The 16038-nt window shown below is 41.1% G+C and overlaps 1 protein-coding gene across 2 annotated transcripts in view; it reads right to left on the reverse strand.

Moving 5' to 3' along the window:
- znf385c (zinc finger protein 385C) overlaps positions 1 to 12765 on the reverse strand; it is a 408205-nt gene extending 395440 nt beyond the window's left edge. Inside the window, exon 1 of one of the 2 annotated variants that reach the window (XM_073071468.1) lies at positions 12657 to 12765. In XM_073071468.1, coding sequence (XP_072927569.1) covers positions 12657 to 12699 — 43 coding nt within the window. In that variant the 5' untranslated portion in view covers positions 12700 to 12765. The remainder of the gene's footprint in view (positions 1 to 12656) is intronic. The other variant, XM_073071471.1, reaches the window with a different exon arrangement.
- Between the last annotated feature and the right edge of the window lie 3273 nt (positions 12766 to 16038).

A 16038-nucleotide genomic window follows, 5' to 3' on the forward strand; every position in this document is an offset into this window, starting at 1 on the left:
TAGAGTTTAGACTGTTCTAGAAAACAATACAGTACTTAGGAGGTCTTGCACTGTCAGAGGTGTCATCTTTCTGAAGAAAAAATTAAACAGATATCCAAACTTTTCTCTCAGATAGATCTAAAAAATCCCAGGGCAATACAGTGAAGGACAGCTGCCTCTCAGCTCAGTGACCCAGGCTCAATCCAGACTTCCAGTGCTAACTGTGTGGAGTTTGTACATTCCCCATGACTGCAGCAGATTCCCCCAGCTCCTCTGGTTTCTTCTCCCACCCTAAGTACACAGAGACAAGCAAGTTCTTAAGTGAATTGGTTCATTTCCAATAACGATGGTGGGAGAATCAGAGTGCAGCCAATGGACCTATGTGAACGATTCGGTCACAGGGAAGTTAGTGGGGAATGCACATGGTGGTAATGCCCTGGGAACTTCCATGGATGTGATTGGCCAAGTGATTTCCTTTTATCTCAAAAAGAAATATGATCTAATTTTGAAAAATGGGGATTGATCCTCAGAATATGTTCAACGTTTATCCCTTAACCAACATTACTAAAATCGATTACAGGCAGTTTGCTGTGTGTGCTATACTTCAAATTTACTTCATTAGTTACAAGATGTTTACGTATGATGTGAAGGGTACAAGAAAAATGATAACCCCACTTTATTATTACTCAATACATTAGTTGCAAGTATTGACAATACAGATGTAGGCAATTGCATTTATGATTAGCAAAAAAAAATCATTGTTGAGCTCATGAGAGTGGTGTAGAGTATAGAAACAGACCCTTTTGCCCGTTGAATCCACACTGGCTATTAAGAACCTATTCATTCTGTAATCCTATTTTATTCTGCTCACATTTCAACACTCACACACTAGGAGCAATTTGCAGTTGTTCAAATAACCACACGTCTCCTGGATCTCAATATTTATTTTTACATTGTCTGCTTAAACAAAGAGTAAGCTTGTCGATAAAATGCGAAGATGTAAATCAGCTTTCTGCTCACCAAGAGTGCTTAGTACCTTTGCTTACTGAATGGTGATTGGTGTTTATTATTAAGTCTCTCTATGGATAGATGTGCATTTGCATGAATCACACAAAGGTGTGTAGATTTCTCCAAACTCTACATGAGTACCAATTCTTATTGGATAACATTTTGCTCTTCTCTCCATAAACCATAATCACATTTTATTTTATCAAATACGGGACAATTTCTTTCTGACTTCATATTGCTGATCTATCAAAATTGTTCTTTGAGAGAGAAGAAAAAGCATTAATCTTTAATGTGTTTTTGTAAGACATTCATGAGGTCAGCTCTCTTGGACTAATTGTTCTAATGTTTTTACTCTTGCTGAGTTTCACTCCAACCTATATACCTTCAACAAAAAAATGTGTGAGCCATTTCTTTTAGAAAGTAGATGCCACCGTCCCATTTCAGAACTACAGCTGAGACCACCAAACAGCAAGATACAAGGGAAGGAATGTGCTTCATAACTCTGTAGTTATTAATTTCAATCAAGATCTAAACTATATCATAGGACTTTGATTTACTGAAGAAAGAGCAGCATCTTATACACACATTGGCCATTTTATCAGGTACCTTTTGTACCTAGTGAAATTGCCACTTCATGTATGTTCATGGACTTCTGTTGCTGTAGCCCATGCACTTCAGGGTTCGGTGTGTTGTGCGTTTAGAGATGATCTTCTGCTACCACAGTTGTATAGAATGGTTATCTGAGTTACTGTTGCCTTCCTGTCAGCTTGAGCTAGTCTGGCCATTCCCCTTTGAGCTCTCTCACTAACAAGCCAATTCTGCCCACAGAACTGCTGCTCACTGGATACTTTTTGTTTCTTGCACCATTCACTGTAAACTCTAGAGCAGCGGTTCCCAACCTATTTTATGCCATGGAACAATACCATTAAGCAAGGGGTCTGTGGACCCTGGGTTGGGAACCCCTGCTCTTGAGACTGCTGTGTGTGAAAATCCCAGGACATCAGCAGTTCCTGAGGTATTCAAACCACCCTGTCTGGCACCAATAATCATTGCATGGTCAAAGTCACTTAGATCACATTTTTCCCCATTCTAATATTTGCTCTGAACCACAACTGAACCTCGATCACGTCTGCATGCTTTTATGCATCGAGATATATATTTTAAGTAATGCAAAAAGAAAAGAAAGCAAAACATACTGAGATAGTGTTCATGGGTCGGTTCATTGTCCATACAGAAATCTGATGGTGGAGGGGAAAAAAGGTGTTTCTTAAACATTGAGTGTGTGCTTTCAGGCTCCTGAACCTCTTTCCTGATTGTAGTAATGAGAAGAGGGTGTGTGCTGGGGGATGAGGGCCTTCTTGAGGCATCACTTTTTGAAGGTGTCCTGGATGCTGGGGAGGCTAATGCCCATCATAGAGCTGGCTGCATTTAAACTCTTCTGCAGCTTTTTCCCATCCTGTGCAGTGGTCCCTCCATACCAGACAGTGATGCAACAAGTTAGAATGCTCTACAAGGTATATCTGTAGAAAATTGCAAGAGTCTTTGGTGACATACCAAGTCTCCTCAAACTCCTAATGAAATACAGCTGCTGTCATGCCATGAGTACAGGTGTGCATTGCCCTGACTTTCTCTTTCAGAAGTCCATAATTAATTCCTTGACCATACTAATGTTGATGGAAAGGTTGTTGTTGCGACACTACTCAACTAACTGATCTATCTCACTCCAGTACGCCTCCTCGTCACCATCTGAGATTCTGCCAACAATAGTTGTGTAATCAGCAAATTGAAAGATGGCATTTGAGAAGGACAAACCAAGGTAGTACAAGGTAAATGGTAGGGCACTAAGGAGTGCAGTAGAACTGGGAATACAGATACAAAATTCCCTAAAAGTGGTGTCACAAGCAGATAGGGTCGTAAAGAGAGCTTTTGGTACATTGGCCTTTATAAATCAAAGTATTGAGTATAAGAGTTGGAATGTTATGGTGAGATTGTATAAGGCATTGGTGAGGTCGAATTTGGAGTATTGTGTGCAGTTTTGGTCACCGAATTACAGGAAGGATATTAATAAGGTTGAAAGAGTGCAGAGAAGGTTTACAAGGATGTTGCCGGGACTTGAGAAACTGAGTTACAGAGAAAGGTTGAATAGGTTAGGACTTTATTCCCTGGAGTGTAGAAGAATGAAGGGTGATTTGATAGAGGTATATAAAATTTATGATGGGCATAGATAGAGTGAATGCAAGCAGGCTTTTTCCACTGAGGGCAGGGGAGAAAAAAACCAGAGGACATGGGTTAAGGGTGAAGGGGGAAAAGTTTAAAGGGAGCATTAGTGGGGGCTTCTTCACACGGAGAGTGGTGGGAGTGTGGAATGAGCTGCCAGCTGAAGTGGTAAATGCGGGCTCACTTTTAACATTTAAGAAAAACTTGGACAGGTACATGGATGAGAGGGGTATGGAGGGATATGGTCCAGGTGCAGGTCAGTGGGACTAGGCGTAAAAACGGTTCGGCACAGCCAAGAAGGGTCAAAAGGCCTGTTTCTGTGCTGTAATGTTCTATGGTTCTATGTGCCTTGCCACCCAATCGTGGGTGTAGAGAGAGTAGACCAGTGGGTTTAGCACACATCCTTGAGGTGCCCCAGTATTGACTGTCAGCAAAGATTAGATGTTATTAGCAAACTGCACGGACTGTGGTCTCCCGATGAGGAAATCAAGGATCCAGTTGCAGAGGGAGGCACGGAGGGCCAGGTTTTTGTGGCTTGTTGATTAGTACTGAGAATATGATTGTGTTGAACGCTGAGCTGTAATCAGTGAGCAGCAGCCTGATGTAGGTATTGCTGTTGTCCAGGTAATCCAAGGCTGAGTGGAGAGCCAATGAGATCCCATCAGCTAAAGACCTATTGTACGTAGTCAGAAAGTGAACAAGTGCTTTGCCAACATCTACTTGACTATTGAAACTCCTTGTAACGCAAGACAGAGTACCTACTAACTAATGCACTTTCCTACATTACTGAAGCAAGACCACACCAATACCTGAATGATTGTCTGTGGTAAGTAAAGGAGGAGGCAGTAAACAGGTCAGGGATAGGGCATCAGCAAGGATGAACAATATCGGACTGATTGAACCCAAGCAGCCTGTCATTGTGCAGAGCTCCAAGTAAAATAATATAAAATTGCATTACCTAGTTATAAGAAACACCCTTTACCCTGCCTTTCCCAAAGTACCTCATCGACATAGATGGAATTATGACAATGTAGTTCAAAACAAGCATGTGGCATAAAGAATTCAGCACAGGACCAGGTCATTTCACAGGAACAGAGCGCCACAGTAGCGTAGCAGTTAGCGTGATGAGGCTATTACAGCTTGGAGTGTCGAGTTCAGAGTTTAATTCGGACGCTATCTGTAAGGAGTTTGTACGTGCTCCCTTTGACCGCGTGGGTTTCCTTCAGGTGCTCCAGTTTCCTCCCACGGTCCAAAGATGTACCAGTTAGTAGGTTAATTGGTCAGTGTAAATTATCCTGTGATTAGGCGAGTGGTTTGCTGTGTGGCGCGGCTCATTGGGCTGGAAGGGCTTGTTCATACTGTATCGCTAAATAAACAAAATAAAAATTTGATCCAACCACCTGATGCATTTTATCTCCTGAACTAATTTTATATCATTGCCTTCTTTGCACCCAATTACTCACACTTTTTTCAGCCACTGCTGACCAACCAATTGCTGAGCATTGTCACCATCTCTGCTTCAATCTGTAGCACCGCATACAAGCCCTCCCTGGGTTACTAACGCCAGACTTATGGACACCTCTAATATTTAATATTTAATTCAATAATTAATTCAATTCTATAAATATTCCATTCAAAAGTCCAACATTTTAAACATTTCATTCAAAAGTCCAACTCCTAAAAACAGCAAAATGTGTTTCCTCTTTCTTTCTTTACTTTTAACAATTGTTTTTTTCTCATCAACCTTGTATGTATTTTGATGCCATTCACTGCAATGCCATGAATTTACAATTATCATATCGAGTGATTTTTGTATATTTTCTGATTTACAGACAAAAAAAAATCAACTTTGGGACATCTGTTAAAAAATGGAACCTATTTGTTACCAAGGGACAGCCTGTATGTCATGGTTTTGTGTGAAAAGAATTATCTCTGCCCCAAGATTTTTGGATTCTATCTATTTCAAAATAACTTAGATGGAGTATTTACTGCCAACCCTGTCAGCCAATGAATTAGGTGTGGGCACAGCATATGACTCACAACAAATGGTCTAAAGTTCAGCAAGCAAAATCTATTTATTCAGTACATCATCTGTTTAAAAAGCAGGGAGAAGCAAACTGCAGTGACTTCTCCCAATAAGAGCAGGATAATTTCAACAGGAAAAAAATACAGCAAATGGAGAAGAGTTACAGAGAAATTATATCCATTATACCAATCATAATCAGTTACACCAAACCTGATTGCCAGTGAAAGTGTCCATTCATAGCCATACTGGTTTGAATACCATATGGAGTATAACTTTGTAAAGCATTGAAGCAAACTATCTGTATTCTGCCCTTTAATAAAACAAAAATACTTGCAGTTCCTTTAATAATCCGTCTTTCACACGTTGCTTCACCAAACAAATACAACAATCCAGCTACATGGTATATTTTACATGACACCCACCTGATGCAACACAACTGGGAAAACACAAATTTACAGAACAGTAATCCTCACCTAGAAAGGCTGACAGGGGCACTTAAGCCTGATTCATAGTCCGATTAGCTAGAATGATACAGCCACTTAACTCCACGAGTTCAATTACTATCCGTACCTTTCCTTTAACATATTTTAATACAATGTGACAGAAGGGAAATAATGACATTTATGTCTTGAAGGCACATGAAATATTTAAGTCATATGCCAAGGTATTTGCATCACAATTTAAACTAATCCATGGAAAAGGCTAAAAAAACATTCATGTGAAAACTAACAAGATGAATGTGTCTATGAATAAAAAGGTAGAAAAATCCAAGCTCCCATTAAAACAACGACCATCTGTAAGTGAATTATAAACCACTTTATTTGACTAAGGACAAATTAGATTTATTGCAAGCAATGAAACAAGGTTCTGGAGGAACTCAGCAGGTTGAGCAGCATCTGTTGGAGGAAAGAATTTGCCAACGTTTCGGGTCAAAACCCTGCATAACAGCTGTTTGTAGGTCTCCTTTAAATTAGAATCTAAAGTCTAAATGAATAATGGTCAGTTTAAAGCTAAATTGTTTCATTTTACTGCCAGTTAATCCAAATGTGGTCCACCCAGGCTGTTCAACCACAGCACTCTGAATTCACCCTGAAGTATCTACTCCCATCATTTAACTTTCCTGTTCTTAAAAATCCTGAGCATAAATAAAAGACAAAAACCTTTGTAGACACTAGAGATTACAGATGTTGGCAACTGGAAGAATTCACTAGGTGATCCTGGGTCTCGACCCAAAGCGCCAATTGTCCATTTCCTTCCATAGATGCTGCCTGGCCCGCTGAGTTCTTCCATCATTTTTATTTCCTGCAGGAAATGCTCTGCAGCTCTCCAAGTTGTCTTTGCAACAGATACCCATCACTGTAGATTTGTCACACAGTTAATCCTATTATACTAACAACCTGCAAGAAGATGAAGTTTGTAAAAGTAATAGTTTCAATTGTGGCACAAATGAACTGTGCTACAAATGAAATTACCAGTGCTTTTGGTAAAATAACAAGTCTCTGAAGATCTTGATCCATACAGAACATTTATTCCATTTCAAACCAATACCTGTACTGTATTCTTTAACATTTATGCCCATACATTGTGTTCACCACCATTTTCAAGCAACAGGTGGCACCAGAACCCCCCCCCCCCCCCCACCCCTACTCCCAGTTCCTGCTCGACAGAGTACTTGGCACATTTTATTTTTTGCTTTTCTCAGCAGTTTCCGTCTTTGCAGGCTCCCAGATGTGCCCTTAGGAACACATGGTAGCCTCAGGAAAGTTTACCAAGGAACACGTTAACAATACAGAAGGGGGCAACAGACCTATTTTGTGGGTCTCGGCTTCTTAGCACATGAACAATATGGAACCAGAAGCTCTGCCCTCCGTATCTCCACCTCTCATTGATTTAGTTAACCCAATGGCTTTAACTCAACAACTCTTTGTGACAAAACATTTCGTGCTATATACTTTAAAGAAGCAAAACATTAATTAACAATCATTCCTTTATTAATTCTTTTATTTCTGTAAACATAGCAAAAAATACACACACATCACAGCAGAAATCATTCCCAATGTCTTCATCTTGCAGATTTTAAATATTTCTGAATGCTATAGTGCATTATGCTACTGATGTTCTCCAGTTCACACAGTAGTTAATTCTAAAATTACAATGGCATACTTACAGGGGCTAATTGAAAACGAATGGAAGACCAAACTAATTGTAGTAAGTTAAAGATCCAGATCAAGGATGTTCACTTTATTGAGCTCAGCACTGATTTAACTGGTAGATATCAACAAATTTCACTGAGGCAATGCAAGTGTTTTAAAGAGAGTTAAGTTCTTGGATCAAATCCAATGGAACTCCACGTTTTCTTACTGCACCATAAGTATAAAGAGAGCACTTATGCCACATCTGTTAATACTCAAGAAGACCTTAAATACTACACAACTAATGAATTTAGTCATGGCTGTTGGTTAACACAGCAGTAATTTTCACAAAACTCGAGATGTCAGAAACTATGATCATCCAAGGAACAAATATTAGTTAGGATAATAGAAATAGGTCCACTCCTTTGGGAGCTTCCGCCATAATTTGCACCAATCAAGTCTCAGTCTCCCTTTTGTTGGAGAAGACAGTGACTGGAAATATCCTGAAGAGACTAGTTAAATCAGGGTTATGTTAAATTTCATAATCAAAGGGAAAAACCACCCCTCCCGCCAAATTAGCTCTAGCCCTCAGTCACTGATCATCAGAAACAAACCTTAGCTTCACAGCGGGATCCCCCTATGAAAATGGGGCCTACCAACATGAACAGAATGATGTGGGTACTCTTTCAGCATCAGATGAGTCAATGAGAGCCCGTGAAAAGACCCATGTGAGCAAAGATGATGCCCTAACAAAGACAATGGCTGAGACTGAGGTTTTCAGCAATTGTTTAAAGAGGATTATTCATTAGTCCCACTCCAATGTCTCATTGCAGGATTGCTACTGTCGCTGACTACCCTATTCTACATTGTAGTTCCTGGAAAATAGGTGATCAGGAGGGAATTCCACCAGGTCCAATCCCCCAACCACCATTTAAACATGACAAGCATTTATGGAAAAACAGGCTACGATGATGCAAGGGAGAGAAATATGTTAGAGCATGAACCATCATTAGAAGGGAACATATTTTGAAGTGTAGAGTCGAGCAGTGTACTATTTTAAATATCCAGGAACAAAAGAGGTACTTTGAAGACCACTGCTGATAGTGCTATCTGAAAATAATAAAACCAATGTCGTGTAAATTTACTTCAATGTGGTTAAATTAATGTCCATCAAAAGATTCATCACATGCACCAGATGGTGTCCCTTAGTGTGCCAAAAGATAAGAGAATGAAGCTATTACTCTGGACTGCAAACACAGGCAGATTGTATAGCACATATTGTTATGGTACCATTCTGTTCCATGTAATTTATTTTTTATCTGCCCATACATGCAAAGCCTTTGGGATTGTAGCCACGCCACTTGACAGACAATAAAATTTTGAAAGAGTTTTATTTACATTAAAAATAATGCTTGAATTTACCACTAATACACATAAACAGTCAATAATTTATCTTAAGATATTAAGTAACCTTATGCAGACAAATTAAGGGGTTGTTCCACACCAATTGTCCTGCAAACAATTCAAAAATCAACTGTGTGCCTTTTTTTGAGGGGAGCATGCCAATAGAATTATCATTGGATGCTATTAAACAGTGTAATAGAATGTGGGAGAGTCACCTGAGAAGTTGACACAGGGTAGTAAACTTCTATGTATCATCTATAAAAAAAATTAATGTCAGTTTGTCGGGCCATCTACTGTATCCAGTGCGGCCTCCTTTACATTGGTGTGTCCCGATGGTTGGGGGACTGCTATGTTGAACATATTTTCTCCATCCACCACAAAAAGCGGAATTTTCCACTGGCCATCCATTTCAATTCAACTTGCTTTTCCCATTCCGACATTTCAGTCCCTCGGAAATCTCTACCACAATGAGGTAACACTCAGTTTGGAGGAGCAACACCTCATATTCCGTCTAGGTAGCCTCTAACCTGATGACATGAACATTGATTTCGCTACCTTCCAGCAATTTCTCCCCTTCCCCTTGATTTCCATTTCCCATTCTGACTCCCCTCTTACCTCCTTACATGTCTATCACCTCCATTTGGTTTCCCTCCTTCCTTTTCTTCCACGGTCTACAGTGCACTCCTACTAGGTTCCTTTTTCAGCCCTTTAGCTCTTCCACTTATCTCCTCCCAGCTTCTTACTTTAACCCCCTCCCCCACCCACTCACCTTCTCCTCACCTGGTCTCACCTATCACCCCGTCAGCTCATACTCCTTCCCCTCCCCCCTCCTTCTTATTCTGGCTTCTGTCTCCTTCCTTTCTGGTCTTGATGAAGAGTCTAGGCCTGAAGTATCAGCTGTTTATTCCCCTCCACAGATGCTGCCTGACCTGCTGAGTACCTCCAGCATTTTATGTGTTACACTCCGGATTTCCAGTATCTACAGAATTGTTTGTGTTATTTGTTCTTATTTGGAACCAATTCACCACAGAACAGTAAGAGAGGGCCATTCTAAATACAGTGTTTAGCCTCAGCTTAGAATAATGAGCATCACGATGTTTGAATGGTTTCAATTAAGTGCCAAGCAGAAATCAGTGACATTATTCTGAATTATGTAAAGCTTTCAGTTTTTAGAACACTATTGGAAATTATATTTAACACTAGAAAAGAGTTACTATTAACAGCTTCTGAAACAATTCATGAAGGTGACGCAAAATTATTATGTGGTAACTACAATTATTTTTAACCAAATGATACAACTCTAACTTACAACTTCCTTTGTACATTTTCAATCAGAGCATACATGTCTTAGACGTGGTATCAGAGGGGGGAAAAAAGCTTCTCTTCTTCCAATTTTTTAAGCATGGTGCCCACATCCTAAAGCTGAACATTTATTGCTGGCAAAATTAGCAAATGCTGTTTCCAATCGCTCTGTCTGCTACTAAAAATAAATGAATTAACAGTGACATTAAGTTAACTGCCAAAGCTCTGCTTTGAGTCAGTTAAGCACTATTTGTGTTGCAAATGGTAAATTCTAGGTCTAAGCTTTTATTGATGAGGATGCAGGTGATAGTGGGGGTGGAGGTGTAGGGGAAGGACTGACTGACTCACTCCTTGAGAACCTGTATAATACACTCAAATACCGTGTTCTTTCATGATAACGGCCAATAATAACTAAAATAAAGTTAAGTTTTGCAGCTTAAGGATGTCCCAAAACATTAAAATTGCATGATAAATGGAAATTCTTGTTGCAAATTTAAACTTTAGCTCAGCTGACTCACTCATATCTGAGGAATATCAAAGTTCTGCAAAGTGATTTTTCAGTTAACATAGAACTAACTGAATAAAGAATGTTGTTATTCTTCAAGGTGTGTTGGCAATTTATGTATTTTGAGGTAATTGATTGTTATAATTAACATCCCAGTATACTTTAATCGGCTCTGACCTCAAAGTCTATGAGTAAGATATTAGAATGTCGCTATCATTAAAACTGACTGAATGATGGGCTTGAATTGTGACAGAAAATCTCAAAAGGTTTGAACTGTCTCCTCAAAAGCAAGATATGGTTCTGGTAGTTAACACTTTACTAACCCACTCACTATTGTGCTTCTAAACTATCCAGCCTCCTGAATTTCAAAACGGGTGCAAATTCTTTGTACAATTCTGTCAGAGTAAGACTGTACCAGAATTTAATATTCATTCTAATTGTCCCTAAGAAAGTGATAGTGAGCCAGATCTTGGAGCCAGCAACAGAAGATAATAGAATAATCTGCTTTCTCTTGATTTTGTTTGTTGTAAAGAACAAGTGTCTCCCCTGAATCCTTAAGTAAAAGGAATTTTGCTTTTGTTAGTTAAAAACAGGAGTGTAACTGGAAAAACTAATATTTTCTCACACAGAATCTGTCTTTGATCATCCACAACTCTCAGTGTCTTAATTTCTGAAGGGAAATCAAATTGAAAACAAAAACTACACATATTTTGAAGCAGTTCACCTCAAACTCTTCATATTAGAACAAAAAATGCTGGAAATACTCAGCAAGCCAGGCAACATTAGTGAAGAAAGTAAAAGAGCTATTGTTTCATCAGAACTTGTGAGGCATTTTCTCTCCCGACTATTCATTCATTATTTTCTAAATGACCACTTATCACTTAAGTCTTTGGGTCCACTGGCTCCTTACCTATACAGTTAAGAGAGAAAGCTTTGTCCTTATTGACTGGCCATTGGAAGTGTGCGTGAGAGAAACACTGATCACCTTCCTCCCAGTTCTTCTCCATGCCTCAACTCCTTTAAAGGACCCAAATGAGCACAAAGGATTCAAATGAAAAGGGGTTCGAATTGTTTTAACCAGTAATGGCATCAGGAAAGAAATGATTTGTGGTATCGTTTTAAGAAAAATCTTCATTATGCACGGCGTATTGCAACATTCCCATTTCAAAATTTCTTGAAGAATCAAAATTAGTGTTGAAGTAGATATGGCAACTGCAAATCGATGGTTGGAAAGTCAACGATTCAAAGTTAGTTTAATAATGAAGAATTTCCCCCGGTTATTGCTTTAATAATACACGTAGTTAAAATCCTCCCTCTCTTGCTACGTCGTTTTTCCTGATGATTACAACTAATCTCAACACGACCTGCTAAGACATATATGCAAAAATAAAACCGAAAACAAAGTATGAAAGGAGCTGTTGTGGTGCGAGGTTACCAGGATGCTTTCACCGGAGAAAGATGCACCTTGCACAGTGGCCGCGATCTATTTCACAAAACTGGTTCACCGTCAGAAAAGAAGCAACTGGCCGGCGTTTCTGGATGCTGTTATAGACGCCAGTTCCACAACTGAATCTTCCCCGAGCGTTGCACGATTGGAACCAATTTAACAAACTACTAATGAAATGCAATTCCTCTACAGCGAAACTTTTGCGGGCAAGAAATCAGAGAGACGAATGTGGTGTTTGCATCACCTTCGCTAGAATTAAACTACATATAGCGGTTCAAGATAATTTCCGAGCTACCTCCGTATACCAAGCGAAATGTATTAGGAATTGCAACGAATTTGCCACAAGTTTGAGATGTTCAAGGCTATTCATCTTGTAACATAATGTTTGATAGATTCTATTAATATTGCAAACTATTTTATTGCATAAAACAAATTATAGACTAAAAAATGGTTGGAAATGCATAATTTCAACCTCGCTGTCCCATACCCGAATCTTACAGAACGTCGCCAGAGAGAATTCGCACTGAACATTACCTGGCAGGCATTTCATATTTCTAGTATAGTTTCATTATTATGCAATTATTTCTCTAATCGCCTTTATTTCTTTATATATGCATGAAACAGAAGTCGCCCTACCTCCTGTGCTTTTCCCGAGCTCTCCCTCCGCTGCCTCTAACATTCTCTCACTCCAGAATGAGGAACAGCAGCAGCATGCGCGCTCCCGACAGCGGCGAGCCCATGTGCATGCGCAGGGCGGGGAGGGGAGGGGCGGCGCGCGCCGGGGTGTGTGTGTGGGGGGGGGGGGGGGGGTGTGGGTAGAGCGACTTGTGTCGAAGCGCGCGCACCAGCGCCGCCCACCTGTAGGTACGCGACGTGCGATTCCCGGGGGTGGTGGTGGGGCGCGCGCCACCTGTAACCCGGAGAGTGATAGGTTTCCCACGCACGCGGATCATTTGCTGCCTCTCCTCTCTCTCTCTGCACCCACACCCGTTTGCAGATATCTACAAGTCATTAAAAATCCAGTGCATGAATGTGCAGCCGACCAGAACAATGCATTGCTATCAATTAAAGCGCCGTGTGTGAGTGTGTTTATCAGTCTGGTCCAGGAACCTTATGCATACTCACCAACTGCTCCTAACCAGAAACAACATTGTATCGTCATTACCAGTCTGCACAAATATAGCAAGCGTACCGACGGTGCCAGACTGACAGGGATAGCATCCGTTAAAAAATATATTTTGCGTGCCAAAATATACTTTGGCATCTTCAAACTATTCATTAAATATATACACAAACTCCCTTTCACAGCTCTGAGCTACATGGATGTAGTATATAGAGAGAAAAAATATATAAGCTTTCTCAGCCAACTTCTAGTGCTTGAGGATTCAGAAATTTGCCTTTGGATCTACACTAAAAGTACCATTACAATGATGAATTTTTATCACTCTAATTATGGAACGCTTGAAGTAACAGGAGAGCATTCTGTAGGAGTAGAATTTATGGTCAGTCAACACCCTCATGTAAATCTCTGGCTTTGAGCTTGGTGATAACAAACATGTAAATAACTGGAAAACCTTAAGGATAAAAAATAACAGATTGCACTATTTTCGTTTGTTAGTAATAGTGATGCAATCTGGGAGCCACTGAAGGTTCCAACACAGAGGATGTTTCCTTTAATCGCATACAAGTTAGCCATGAATGGCGTTGCCAATGACCCAGAATTTCACGTTGTGGATAACCACTGAGCTACTTTGGGAAGTTTGAATTTACCTTCGATGGATCCAGGATCCTCCGATGTTTCTTGTGAAGTGCTGGCTCACTCCTCAGTAGTAAGGGTCTATATTAGGATGGAGCCTTGCAGGCATAAATATTGTTACATGGGGAAGCAGACGGGCCACTTCTCCATGCTGTCAAACATGATTTTTTCTAACTTAACTAAAAAGTAGACACAATTCAAGACACGTAAAGATATTTAAAACAAATTAAGACATTTATTTTTCAGGTGCATCCTTCAGTTTAAGCTCTGGGAAATTGCTACAACTTAATTTATCACAAACATCAGAAGATCTGTGGATGCTGGAAATCCCAGCAATGCACACAAAATGCTGCAGGAGCTCAGCAGGCCAGGCAGCATCTATGGAAAAGAGTAAAGAGTCGACATTTTGGGCCGAGACCCTTCGGCAGGACTGGAGAAAAGATGAGAAATCAGAGTAAGAAGGTGGGAGTAGGGTAGGAAGAAGTACAAGGTGGTAGGAGATAGGTGAAACCAGAGAGGGGGAGGGGTGAAGTAAAGAGCTGGGAAGTTGGTGGAAGAGATAAAGGGCTGGAGAAAGAGGAATCTGATAGGAGAGGACAGAAGGCCATGGAATAAAGGGTAGGGGGAGGATCTTCAGAGGGAGGTGATGGGCAAGTGTGGAGATAAAGTGAGAAAGGGAAATGGGAATGGTGAATGGTGAAGGAGAGGGGGAGTGCAATTACTTGAAGTCCAAGAAATTGATGTTCATGCCATCAAGCTGGAGGTTACCCAGATGGAATATGAAGTGTTATTCCTCCAAGCTGAGTGTGGCTACATCACGGCAGTCGAGGAGGCCATGGACTGACACATCGGAACGGGAATGGGAAATAGAATTAAAATGGGTGGCCACCAGGAGATCCTGCTTTTCCTGGCAGATGGAGCATAGGTTCTCAGTGAAGCAGTCTCCCAATCTACGTCAGGTCTCACCCATATACAGGAGGCCACACCGGGAGCACCAGATACTGTAGATGACGCCAAAAGACTCACAGGTGAAGTGCTGCCTCACCTGGAAGGACTGTTTGGGGCCCTGAATGATAGTGAGGGAGGTGGTGTAGAGGCAGGTGTAGCACTTGTTCCACTTGCAAGGATAAGTGCCAGGAGGGAGATCAGTGGGAAGGGACGAATGGACAAGGGACTCGCATAGGGAGTAATCCCTGCGGAAAGCAGAAAGTGGGGGGAGGGAAAGATGTGCTTGGTGGTGGGATCCTGTTGGAGATGGCAGAAGTTACAAAGAATTATATGTTGGAACCGGAGGCTGGTGGGGTGGTAGGTGAGGACAAGAGGAATCCTATCCCTGGTGGGGTGGCGGGAGGATGGGGTGAGGGTAGATGTGTGTAAAATGGAAGACATGCGGGTGAGTGCAGCGTAGGTGGTGGAGGAAGGGAAGCCTCTTTCTTTGAAGAAGGAGGACATCTTATCTCTGGAATGAAAAGCCTCATCCTGAGAGCAGATGCGGCAGAGACAGAGGAAATGGAAGAAGGAGATGGCCGTTTTATAAGTGACAGGGTGGGAAGAGGTATAGTCTAGCTAGTTGTGAGAATCAGATATAAAAGGTATCAGTAGATCAGCTGTCTCCAGAAACAGAGACAGAGAGATTGAGAAAGTGGAGGGCAGTGTCAAAAATGGACCAAGTAATTTTGAGGGCAGGGTGGAAATTGGAGGCAAAGTTGATGAAGTTGATGAGCTCAGCATGGGTGCAGGAAGCAGCACCAATGCAGTCGTCAATGTAACGTAGGAAAAGTTGGGGAGTGATACCAGTGTAAGCTTGGAACATAGACTGTTCCACATAACCGACAAAAAGGCAGGCATAGCTGGGACCCATGCGAGTGCCCATGGCTACATCTTTTGTTTGAAGGAAGTGGGAGGAGGCAAAGGAAAAATTATTGAGGGTGAGGACCAGTTCTGCCAGACAGAGGAGAGTGATGGTGGAGGGGAACTGGTTGGGTCTGGTGTCCAGAAAGATGTGGAGAGTTTTGAGGCCTTCCTGGTGGGGGATGGAGGTGTAGAGGGACTGACATCCATAGTGAAAATAAGATGTTCAGGGCCAGGGAACTTGAAATCATTGTAAAGATCAAGAGCGTGTGAAATGTCACGGATGTAGTTAGGAAGACACTGAACCAAGGGGGATAAAACAAAGTTGAAGTATGCATATATAAGTTCGGTGGGACAGGAACAAGCAGAAACAATGGGTCTACTTCATACTGTATATTGCTGTTTGACTCC

The sequence above is a fragment of the Hemitrygon akajei genome, chromosome 18, assembly GCF_048418815.1.
Source record: "Hemitrygon akajei chromosome 18, sHemAka1.3, whole genome shotgun sequence".
Taxonomy (NCBI): Eukaryota; Metazoa; Chordata; class Chondrichthyes; order Myliobatiformes; family Dasyatidae; genus Hemitrygon; species Hemitrygon akajei.